The sequence below is a fragment of the Leptodactylus fuscus genome, chromosome 4 (assembly GCF_031893055.1).
Source record: "Leptodactylus fuscus isolate aLepFus1 chromosome 4, aLepFus1.hap2, whole genome shotgun sequence".
Lineage (NCBI taxonomy): Eukaryota > Metazoa > Chordata > Amphibia > Anura > Leptodactylidae > Leptodactylus > Leptodactylus fuscus.
The window spans coordinates 50,460,782-50,473,634 of NC_134268.1; the positions used below are offsets into that span (position 1 = coordinate 50,460,782).

General features: G+C 41.5%; 1 protein-coding gene across 1 annotated transcript in view; it reads left to right on the forward strand.

Annotated features, from left to right (window-relative positions):
* The window catches only part of C4H8orf34 (chromosome 4 C8orf34 homolog), a 227,376-nt gene that overhangs the window by 69,931 nt on the left and 144,592 nt on the right, over window positions 1-12,853 (forward strand). The window contains exons 4-6 of the mRNA XM_075270419.1: window positions 5,264-5,392; window positions 6,417-6,445; window positions 9,701-9,873. Of these exons, the coding sequence (XP_075126520.1) occupies window positions 5,264-5,392; window positions 6,417-6,445; window positions 9,701-9,873 (331 nt within the window). The remainder of the gene's footprint in view (window positions 1-5,263; window positions 5,393-6,416; window positions 6,446-9,700; window positions 9,874-12,853) is intronic.

The window sequence follows — 12,853 nt, forward strand, 5'->3', positions numbered from 1 at the left end:
ATCATGTACGTGATCCATGTTAATGAAATAATTCCATTAATTTAAGCCATGGTAATTACCGTGGTGGAACAACCCAGTAATAATGGTGTCTATTATGTTCTCATCACTTATTATTTCATGATGTATCAGGCGGCTGATCATTATTTCCTCCTGCATTGTGGAGAGTGAGACATGATAGCACTTGACACTTCTAATCTATGTGACTACTGTTCCTTGTGACTCTGGGTACAGCCCGAGATCTGACAACCCAATAAAGGAAACTGTCAGGTTCAGATGGAAAAGATCTGTGCTGTGATGGCTCTCGAAGAAACGATCTGTTCTCTGTGTTATTATTATCATGGCGAAAACAAAGATATACTGCTATAGATGTATGGCGCTTGTGCCTTCAGGGCAATGACGTTAATAACATAGCGCAGAGAGTGAGATGTTGGATATTCTATATGACCAGGTACACTGATGGAGTGTGAAATCTAGAGCGAATTCTTTATCTATCCTAACTTTAGCTATATTTGTCCATGAGATGAACAGCTTTTCAAAACAACACAAATTCATGGAATTATGTCACAAAGTGATATGCTATATGTCAATGTGCAAATATCCATTGGTTGTATTGTGAGCTGCAGCTTGTGAAGGGTTTTGCTAACTACTTGTTATATTGTATGAATGGGAATCTACCACCTCAGAAATCACTTTTAACCACTTATACACTGTTTAGGGGCAGTTACATTAATGCTCATATTTTTCTTGGGTCAAAGTGTAATTATTCTGCTGAGAAATTCACAGTTTATTTCATGTACATTGCGATTGCTGTAAATCGTTGTGCACAAGGAATGTAATTCTTTCTGTTTTGGAGATGGCCCTAGGTAGCGACCACAAAAGAAAATGGGGGCTCAGACGGGCGTGCACCAAGCAACTTATTTAATTATGGAATAAAAGTTGATTTTTCTCAGCAGCAAGACTGAACTTTCATACAAGAAAGTTATGTGTAGTGTGTCACTAACCAGCCTTACAGCAGTATAAGGCCGGGGCCCCATGGGATGTAAACACCGCGATTTGCCCGCTGCGGGAAAAATCGTGGCGTTCTATAGTGTAGGCAAAGTGGTAAAGTACATGCGAATGCCATCCCCACTTTGCGGAAAAGATCGCAGCGCGGACACACTGCGATTTGCAAAGCCGTTGCGGCTTTGCAAACCGCAGCATGTCAATTATACCTACGGAAACTCCGGCTGCTTTCCCGTAGATATAATGTTAAGAGAAAGTCCGCAGAGGAAAACTCTGTGAACTTTCTCTTAAAAGCGCTGTGGAAAGAACCGCAATGCGTTCACGCAGCGGTTCTTCCTGCAGTGCTGCGGATACGGCCCATGGGGCCTTAGCCTAAAAGTTTAGGGTCCATTCTCACGGAGGAAAATGGTGAGGAATTTGGTGTGGAATTTCAGCCTCCCATTGACTTCAATGGGTTCCTTTTTCTGCTAGCGCTGAAAAAAAAAATCCTCCCATTGGAACCCATTGAAGTCAATGGGAGGCTTTTTTTCAGCGCCGAAATTCCACACCAAATTCCTCACCATTTTCCTCCGTTTGAATGGGCCCTCAGAAGAGATTTTAGAGATATTCACTAAAAGTTAGGAGTGGATACATCTGTATATTAAACTATGTATGGAAAAACAGAGTAGTTGGAGTCAGTCTGAATTTCGGCCTGATCATTTTACTGGCTTAGTTGTAATTGTGCCAGAATGGAGACCCAATACATAGTATTACATGGATAGCCATTTTTGTGAAAGGGTCCATTCACATGGAGTAAACGAGCGCTCATTTTGGCACAATACACGTGTAAAGAATACACGGGTAAAAATAAGACTCCCATTGACTTCAATGGCACTTTTAAAAAAAAAAAAAAACGTGTCAAAAAACATGTTGCGTTTTTTACACATGTAAGAAATGTCATTGAAGTCAATGGGAGTCTTATTTTTATACGTGTATTCTTTACACGTGTATTGTGCCAAAATGAGCGCTCGTTTACTCCGTGTGAATGGATCGTCAGACTGCCAAGTAATGCTAGAAACGTGTGGCTGCCCATAACTCCACTTGGTGACCAGCTAAGTACCAGGGGTGAGAGAAGCTAGACCTACAGACCACATACTAATTCCATCCATATAGTGTAACACGGCGTCTGCCAGGGGTTAAGCTGGCTATGGCATGTAATGACCAGTGCTGTGGAGTCAGTAAGCCAAATTTCTCTCTCCGATTCATCTGCCAGAGCATGTTTTTGCTCTGGTTTAATTATTAAAGACCATTATAATAAACTGTACCATTTATGATTTAGTCTAGACTCTAGTTGAGAACAAAAACCCAGAAAAATGCAGCAAAAAAATATGTTTTTACTGTATTTTTCCTACAGTTCCTGTTCCTCCGTTCCCATGGAGTAACGCACCGCACATTCAGACACATATACACGTGTCAGAGTGTGAGCGCTCAAAACAGATCCCATTCACTTCAATGTGTGCCGGCTCACGCACGCTACGCATTGAAATCAATGGGTTAAAAAGCCTCCCATTGATTTCAATGTGTAGCGCCCATAAGCCAGCACACATTGAAGTGAATGGGATCTGTTTTGAGCGCTCACACTCTGACACGTGTATACGTGTCTGAATGCGCGGTGTGTTACTCCGTGGGAACGGAGCCTTAGTCTTGGGCTGGAATCACATATGGTCTTTCTGTGCCAGCTTTTAATGCAGTTTTTGAGCAAATGTCAAGTGTTTCCAAAAAGAAGGAAAAGTATACAGTAAAGATTGATTGAAACTACTTTCTTTTATATCCTCTTCTTTGGTTCTAAACACTGCATTAAAAACTGTGACAACAAGGTTCTTACTAAGCCACATGCACCAAAATCAACCCAGGAACTCCATAAAACTAACTAGATGTGCCCCTGTTATACACATATGTAAGTGCCTAACTTTCTGGGCTGCTTGCAGGACAGCCCATGAAAACCAGGACTTGAGAATATATAAAGCAATTGCTTCCATGGCAGCCCCCTAATATAATGCTCCTTTTCCACTTGCTGCAGTAGTCACATACGACTTCCCTTCACATCACATAGGTTTCCCTATAGGGTTCCCTATATATTCTGAGAAGTTCACATTTACCGTTATATAGCTTTTTCTAGTGTGATCTTATTAAGTCTATAGGAGATAAGGATTGGGTTGAGTTAGAAGTCACGCTCTATATGGGTAAAGCATAAGCACCACCATCATGAACGGTTAAGCTTTGTCGTGACCACATGCTACTTCTCGGTGACATTTTCCCAGTTGGCACATGCTGGCGGCTTCCAGGAGCTGAATTAGCTGTGCAGTGAAGTGGCTTGTACTGAGATTATCATGTTCCTGGTGATGCAGGTCATTAATATATTAATAAAAGAGAACTGTTTGTTGTGTAACTGAATGAGAGCAGTGATAAGTGTATCGTGCACGCGGCCCCGGCTGAACCTGCATTTAGTAATTATTTAAAGGCATAGTCATTGCAGTCTGAGATACATGGATTTGGTCCTGACACTTAGTCTTTAGTGCATACATCTATTTTGTCCAATTAATTGCCCGGTCTGTGCTTTAGATGCTATATACCGTATATACCTTACGCATACGGTATTATCCCTATCTGTGCATGATGTAGCAAAGTTTAACTTGACACACTTTGCATTTTTAATGTCACTCTCTATATTTTAAAAAATATATTTTTTCAATTAATAGAATGAATCGCCTCCTCATTAACATCACAAACAAGACAGACAGGATTACAATAGAAGATAACACCTCTATAGTTAATATCACATAACACTGGCCGTTGTGTCCACTACTGACAATAAATGATATCACAGATGAAATACTCCCACTCCCTGCACTAAATTCTCACCTAGACCCAGCAGAGTATTGCTACCTATCGCCATGACTATGCTGTAAAATATATCATTAAATGCTGCAAACAGAGCAGAGGAGAAGCACAAATGTGAACATAGAAATAAAAAAATAATAAACATTCATATATTTTACTGTCTGGATTTAATAGAAAACGGAATATAAAAAATAGTAATTAAATTTAAATTTACAACAGAATGTAGTTAATATATAAAGGATGAAGTTACACTTTGCTACATTTGTGGATTTTGTATTTCCTTTACTCACTTTAGTTCAAAAATAAAATAATAAAAAAAACTCAACAAGAATTAATGATTCCTATAAAACTAGACTCCTAGAATGGAGTTGAGATAAACACGCCAATATGTCCTTCCCCTTGGTTCAGCAATTTGGTACAAGATGATCGGCTTTAAACAAACAAAAATCAAAATTCCATCTCGAGATGTCTATGCAATATCTGTCTATGTGTGGACAATCACTGGTTCTAATCTGAATTGCAGCCTGTCAAGTCCTTAACCGAACATGTTCTGAGTTAGGCTCCATGCACACAATCATGGTAGTTTTTACTGTATGCCAAAATGGGTTCATATTCCACAAAAAAACATGCGAGAGTCTGTGCCACAAATATGGACAGGAATAGGCCATGCTCAATAATCTGCAGATGGTTTTTATGGCCCAGACACTGATCTAAAAAACAGGGAATATATGAAATTAATGGGTCTGCAATTTCAAAATTGAAGAATTTTGGGATTTGGGTCCATACACTGAAAACCGCTACGGCTGTAAGTTAGAACTCTTACAGAAACGGCCTTTTACACAATTTCTCTCACTAACATGACTTTATTTGACTCTATACAAGAAAATAAGAGAAATCCCATAAAGGTGCATGAGGCCGCCATTGTATCTCCAATTTCATAAAGAGCAATATGGATTTTGTTCTGCTGCATTCTGTATGAAGACAAAAAAGTTCTCATGCCATATAGATAGAAGGATTCACATTTCTTGGCTTTGTTATAGTAAAAAAAAATGTGATCTGTTTTTTACGCCGCTCACTCTGAACCAGTTTACGTTCAAAGTGAGCGGAGCGTAAACTTCGTGTGAAGGCTTCCTTACTTTGCAAAACTATAATAACTATAAAACTACAAAATGAGACACACGGCCTAAAGGCTCATTCACACAACAGGATTCATTGGCCATGTACTAGCCATCGTATTAACAGCGCTCCCATAGACTTTAATGGTTCTATTCACACAATCTGGATAAAAGCATATGGTTTACATTTATTTTTTATACTTATTTTTATGAGTTTTATTTTGAGAGCATTTGTTACCAATTGAATTTTTTTTTAATGTTTTCAGTGCCTAGATCCATTGAACACCCTAAATGGGACTGGCGGACAAAGCCAGAAAGTCGAGATTTTGACGAGTTAAATCACATCCTTCAAGAAAGCAAAAAACTGGGGAAGGCTTTGGAAAATCTGTCACGAAGTAAGTTGAGAAAGATGTAATATGATGTGTGATAAAATTGTTAACCCTTTCCCCATAATTCATGATAATGCTCCGGAATTTTGTATTCTATCACATGTCCAGTTACATTAATATGACCACCTGTCAAAATCCAGAGTAACCACCTTTGGCAGAGTGGGCCGCTGCGAGACGTGCAGGAAGAGAGGGGATGTTGTGATGATGTCACTGGGATGCTGAGCCATGCCAACTCCAGTGCCATGGCCAGCTGTGCTAGGTTACACGGTTGAGCATCCATGGCGCGGACAACCCAATCGAGGTGGTCCCATAGATTCTCAATTGAGTTCAAGTCGGGGGAATTTGCTGGCCAAGGGAGTACGGTAAACTCATCCTGGTGCTCCTCGAACCACGCACGTATACTGCAAGCTTTATGACACGTCGCATTGTCCTACTTGTAGATGACATCATCCTGAGGAAAAACATTTTGAATGTAGGGGTGACCATGTTCCGCAAGGATAGATGCATACTTGTGTCGATCCATCGTGCCTTCCACAATGATGAGTGCACCCAGATGGCTGATGACACGTGCCTTCTGCGATTGGTTATTTAACGTTCACGTCAAAAGTAGGCGGTGGTCACATTAATATGACTGGCCTATGAATAATAATTGGGGTAGGTGAGATTTGATCCTCGCTCTCTTGCCTATCAATTAAGAATTGGTGGGGAGGAGGTGAGTAACTGCACAGGGGGTGGAGCAGTCTGGAGCACTGGAGACGCCCATGGTGCTCTGGACTGCTCATTTGCATATTTTTAATAATTGAATTCCGATGACCCTTATCTGTGTAACTGTGGTGTTGGTTTCATATGGTCAACCCTGGTGAGACTTCCTTTGAAATGTGTTTAGTCTAACTCTGCACCAGCCAAAAATTAGGTTTAGTAAATCTGCACCCAAATTCTTCAAATTATTTCTAGGTTCCCTGTTTCTATATACCTAAATGGGAAACCTTTTACAATGTTGGATTAAATTTGTGAACTTTCTTTATTCCAGGTATTGCTGTATCTGATGAGCTGGAACAGGTAATATTCAAGATAAATGTGATATTACTTTTATAGTTATTATTTCCTACATCGCTATGCCTATAAATTTATATAGAAATCTAAGAATTGCAGTTGTGTTCTCTGCACTCGGCTAACTCTGTCTGTCCCACAGACTTTGACTGTGCATGCGGGTGAGGAACACAGGACCCCCATGCTTGTGATCCATGTGAGTCCCTTTTGGTTGGATCCCCATTGATCAGACACTTATTGCCTGTCATTTATATAGGTGATAAATATCAATCTTGGGACATCTCATTGAAAGGGAATGTATTACCATTACTTATTAAAACCAATGAATTATATGTCTTTTTTCGAATCCGTTTTTATTTCCTGTAACGGATTATGGGGGCTGCCATCTTGTGCGAGTTTCTCCTGTGCTCTGTTTACAGCATTTAGTGATATGCTTTACAGTCGTGGCCATAGGCTGCAAAAGTCTGTAGCCGATTCCTTGAAGTCAATGGAAAAGTTTGAAAAAATTGACATGAAAATGAAAGAAAATCACCAAAAATTCTTAAATATGTTTAACATAAAAACTTTAAAAAATAGGTTATTTTCTGGTGACCCATTCCCTTTAAGTTTCATTTTCTTACAGCCATTCTGTGCATTGGAATATAACTATGGCATTTATTTCTCATCATAACTAACAATTGAGAGAATACAGTCTTATGTCGGCCATGCACCCATGTTGAGCGTATAGATGGTCAAAATGGCTGATTTTCACCATTTTGGATGACCATGGTTATTAAATTATATGTGATTGCCAGTGGCATAACTACCGGGGTAGCAGTGGTAGCGGCTGCCACAGGGCCCGGGATCGGTAAGTGACACTGCGGGCCCCACAAGCACTATTATACTCGGGGGTCTTTTCGGACCCCCCAAGTATAACGATCAGAGACCCGGGAGAGGTAAGGGAACATAAAAAACATTGTTACTTACCTCTCCGCGATCCGGGCATGCTTCGGACCTACTTGCGTGACGTCACACTACCCGGGACCTGCGTCCATATGCGTCGTGACGCAGGCCCCCCGGTCACATGACGTCCCGGAAGATGGCTGACAGTGGCGGAGAGTGTAGCGGAGCCTGGATATAGGCAAGTAACAATAGTTTTTTATGTTTGTATCCCCCCTTGGTCTCCGATTATTATACTCTGGGGTCTGAAAAGACTCCAGAGTATAATAATTGTTCATGGGTGTCCACTATGGGGTATAATACTGTGTGCAGGGGCCAATATGATGCATAATACTGTGTGCAGGGGCCACTATGGGTCATAATACTGTGTGCAGGGGCCACTATGGGGCATAATACTGTGTGCAGGGGCCACTATGGGTCATGATACTGTGTGCAGGGGCCACTATGGGGCATAATACTGTGTGCAGGGGCCACTATGGGTCATAATACTGTGTGCAGAGGCCACTATGGGTCATAATACTGTGTGCAGGGACCACTATGGGGCATAATACTGTGTGCAGGGACCACTATGGGGCATAATACTGTGTGCAGGGGCCACTATGGGGTATAATACTGTATGCAGGGGCCACTATGGGGCATAATACTGTGCAGGGACCACTATAGGGCATAATAATGTGTGCAGGGGACACTATAGGGCATAATACTGTGTGCAGGGGCCACTATGGGGTATAATACTGTGTGCAGGGACCACTATGTGGCATAATACTGTGTGCAGGGGCCACTATGGGACATAATACTGTGTGCAGGGGACACTATGGGACATAATACTGTGTGCAGGGGCCACTATGGGGTATAATACTGTGTGCAGGGGACACTATAGGGCATAATACTGTGTACTGGGGTCACTATGGGGCATAATACTGTGTGCAGGGGACACTATAGGGCATACTACTGTGTACTGGGGTCACTATGGGGCATAATACTGTGTGCAGGGGACACTATAGGGCATAATACTGTGTGCAGGGACCACTATGGCGCATAATACTGTGTGCAGGGGCCACTATGGAGCATAATACTGTGTGCAGGGGCCACTATGGGGCATAATACTGTGTGCAGGGGCCACTATGGGGTATAATACTGTGTGCAGGGGCCACTATGGGGCATAATACTGTGTGCAGGGGCCACTATGGGGCATAATATTGTGTGCAGGGGCCACTATGGGGTATAATTCTGTGTGCAGGGGCCACTATGGGGCATTATATTGTTAACAGAAATGCGGGGGGGTGGTGGTGGTAGGGGTCAGTTGGTCGAGGTCTTTGGCGTCGGTCAGGGGGGGGGGGGGCATGTCAAAAGTTCCCCATGGGGCCCCGCCATTCCTAGTTACGCCACTGGTGACTTCCGATGGTAGACTGCTGTCTGCTGAGACTGATTTTTTTTTTTTTCAGTCACTGTTGGCTAAAACTAGACATGCATGGCACGATTGACCAATCATGGGGTGGAGGGGGGTCACTTTGTGGAAGTTCACTGTGTTGTTGGAAATCTTCTAGTTTAGTGGATTGATGGTTGGATTTGTTGTATGAATTATCAGATGTCCAACTGTTCGGCTACTTTCTGGCAGATACTACACTTAAAGGGATTCTCCTGGAAGCTTGTGAATACTTGTGGGTTTTAGGAGATGAATCCATAGGTTCTCGGCTGGTTCTGACTCCAGGTTATCTGATTAGTGGCAGCACCTGGATCCCGAGTTCCTCCACCTCCTCCATTCACATGGAGTAAAGCACCACTTTACATGTGAATTCCCCCTTATAATGAACTAGTCAGAAAGCCCCTATTATTACAGGTAATTCTAGTGACAGGAGTTGGAGCTCAAGTGCTGACTCCTTATCACGTGACCCTTGGTGGGAGCCATCTTGGATCCCCTGAATTCGTCACTTACAAACCCTGGAAGAAGTAGAGAGCAACTTATCACCAATTCACAGGATAGACATCCTGTGCCACCAGTTTCCATGGGGCGCCAGTTGACCATGCACACTGTTGGACTGCCTCTTGACAGCCCTGATTTAATATCGATATGACCATGAGGCATATTTTACATGTTATACTAATATACATTATAATATAAATACTGTTGCTCTTCTGTCTCACATACTCATTGCTCCTTGTTCTCCCGTCATATTAACTTGTGTCCCAAATTATCAATTTGTGCTTTTGGCCTTCCGGTAGTGGGACCAGCAGTCTTTGAAATATCTATTTGTTGTAAATTCCCTTTAACATAAGCATATCACTGAGTATCCTCCATTATGTCTTCTATTGTTATATCTTCAGGACACCCGAGCATTCAACTCTTCACTGCTAAGACCCTGCGTGATTGGAGAGTGGGTGGGACGTGAAGACAATGACATTGACCCTTTAGCTTCAGAAATGATACAGCCTCCTGTACCAAGAAATAAGAATGAACAGCGTGAAGGGGATGAAGGCAGTGGCAGTCCTGCGGGGAGGTGAGTATCACAATGCAAGGTGTCCGGCTAGCGCCTATTATTTGTCACTCTTACCAGCTATTGAAGGTCAGACCCTACAGTGGTCTACAACACACGTATTCTTCAGACGTGGCATGACTCCTGTCCTAACATATGAGAAGGCAATATGTCATTTAATAATTTTGGATTTTTATAAATTTGTGTTGTTTTTTTTTTTTTTTTACCTTTATTGAATATCTTGTTTTTATTGCCTTTTTCCAGGTGTGTTTTCCATAGATTTCTCCTCTAAGAAAAAAAAACTCCTGGAAAAAACCTTATGTGTAAAATGTGCAAATAAATGGCATAGAAGAGAACTATTGTTAGAAAAATGTATGGTAATAAGAGAAAAGTAAAAAAAAAAAACGTGATTAAGAAAAGGTTTTATGTTAAGGAAAACTCAGTGTCTGTTAAATCCATTACTGCTGCAGACTATCATGGTGGTCTATCATCCCAGTTCCCCTCCAGGAGATTATAATATACCGTATATACTCGAGTATAAGCCGACCCGAATATAAGCCGAGGCCCCTAATTTTACCACAAAAAACTGGGAAAACTTATTGACTCGAGTATAAGCCTGGGGGGGGGGGGGGGGGGAATGCAGCAGCTACTGGAAAATTTCAAAAATTAAAATGGCCGGAGTTTTTGCGTGCAGTAGTTGTTGGGTGCTGGGGAAGGGGAGGGGTGTTTTGGTTGTCTGTCTGCCCCTTCCCTGAGCTTGAGGACTGCTTCCCCCCCCCCCCCCCACTTGGAAGTCAGTCTGGCTGAATATAGGGGATCTGCAGCGCTCCTATTAACCCCTTCCCGACGGAACAGGAGCACTGCAGATCCCCTATATTCAGTAGACCGGGCACTGTCAGACACAGGGATACCTAATGTGTTTGTGTTTCACAGTCATTTTCTACTTTTATATGTATTCTAGGGACAGGAGGGATTAAGAACTTTTATTTTTTATTTTTTTTAAATCTTCTTTTTTTTTTCTTGCACTATTTTATGGGAGATTCTATCTATTGATATTGTGGCTGGTAATAGACCCCCCCACCCTCCTAAAAATAAATAAATAATATATATAATTTTTTTTTTTTGCTGACTCGAGTATCAGCCGAGGGGGGCTTTTTCAGCACAAAATTTGGGCTGAAAAATTCGGCTTATACTCGAGTCTAGCGATGTAGTATAAGCCATGGGACTGTAGAGTGAACGATGCAGTTACTCACCATTGCGAATTGTTAATTGTATTCATCTCCTGAATGGGTCCACCAAGTGGTCATGTGACCGGCACACTGACCTGCCAATTCACACACCAGCTAGAAATCGCCTTTTCTATGCAAGTCTAGGAGAGCCTGGATGTTACGCACTCACAGACTTACCTAGAAACCAGGGTCCTCTGGCTGATGTGTGAATCAACAGGTCAGTTTGCCAATCACATGACCAGCCGAAATACCTGTATAAGAGCTGTATTAAGTGAATGATGCTCCAGGTGAGTGGTTGCTTCATTCACTGTCCATTACTATACTATACTACACTCTGAACTTCACCGTACTAAGGTTTGGCCCCTATCCCCTTTAGCCTACATGTCCCAATGCCAGTACAGGTTTGACTATTGCAGCTATCTCTCTTCCCTAGACATATCCAGCTGTATACGTTTAGTGTGGCATGTAGGTATTTACACCCTTACTTTAGCTCTAGCTTGGATAAGGACTCCAGTTGCATATGAATGCCATTCAGTACAATATTAAAACATGCTGGTGAAATCCTTAGCCAGCTGCAATTCACAACACAGCCACTGGATGTCTACTCATAGACAAAATAGAAGATGGATAGCATATCTCTTTGTGACAGCATATCGCAAAAAGCTGCTCATCTTGTAACAAGCTTACAGTATATGGATGTGTTCAGGCAAGAGGTAAGGTAAAAACAGAAAATCTGCTTAAAAAAAAATCAAACAAGACAACATACCGAATTTCCCAATGATGGGAAAATTAAAGGATTAAAGGATTATCTTATCTTATCTTATCTTATCATAGTATGTTAATTATAGTATTGAGATACCGGCATATTCAGTAGTGCAGTTGACTATGATTACTTATTTGCCAAATGGCATAGATCTAGACTAAGGACATGGGCATGTTAGACATATACAACGGTCCTTCAGGATACAATATTTTCTACTTGCCGTGGTCTTTTCTAGCCCCTTGGCCCTTCAAACCAGACTCAACATTCAATACTTGACTGGAGGTTCCAACACATCTTCACGGTCATTTCAGTGGTGAAATCCCTGTATTAGCGAAGTACATGCAGTGATTGACTGGCTAGTATCGCCTCCTTGCTGTATAGTGTGGTACTACATGTTCTGTATTTTTCTCCTTTGGACACCAGGTGAGAGCACCTCCATGTTATTTTTTTAGAGGCATGATTATACTTTTCTGGACCCTAAAAAAAAACCCCAATATCCATCATAGAAAGCAATATACAACTTCCAGCTGCTTTTTCGAACTTTCAACTTTTGTGTGTAATGATTTGCTATATCTGTATTAGCTCTTTGATGATTTTACGTTATTCTTAATTTTTCATTTTTTTTAAATTTTTTTTGGAAACTCAGTTACTACTTTTCCATAGAATTATGGTCTCATCTCAGTTTTATCATCCAATGGTTGTCCCAAGCAATGAATAACTCTGCCTCAGTATCCATTCCCTTCCCACCCTCCATCTCCTTATATACCGTGCCGGCATGTTTACCAGGTATACGCAACTGGCGACTCTTTTTCCGTCTTTTATACTGGTGCCAGGTTCATATAGTCCTGTAGTTTTGTGTTGCTTTAACAAAAAGAATGCATTAAAAAAACAATAAAATTGGCATTTGAGGTTGTAGTGGAAGGAGAATATTTAATAACGTATCTAAGCTTCTTCAGAAACATCACAAGTATTGTAATCTGACTTTAATGGAAGAACGTGTAGACTCCATAGA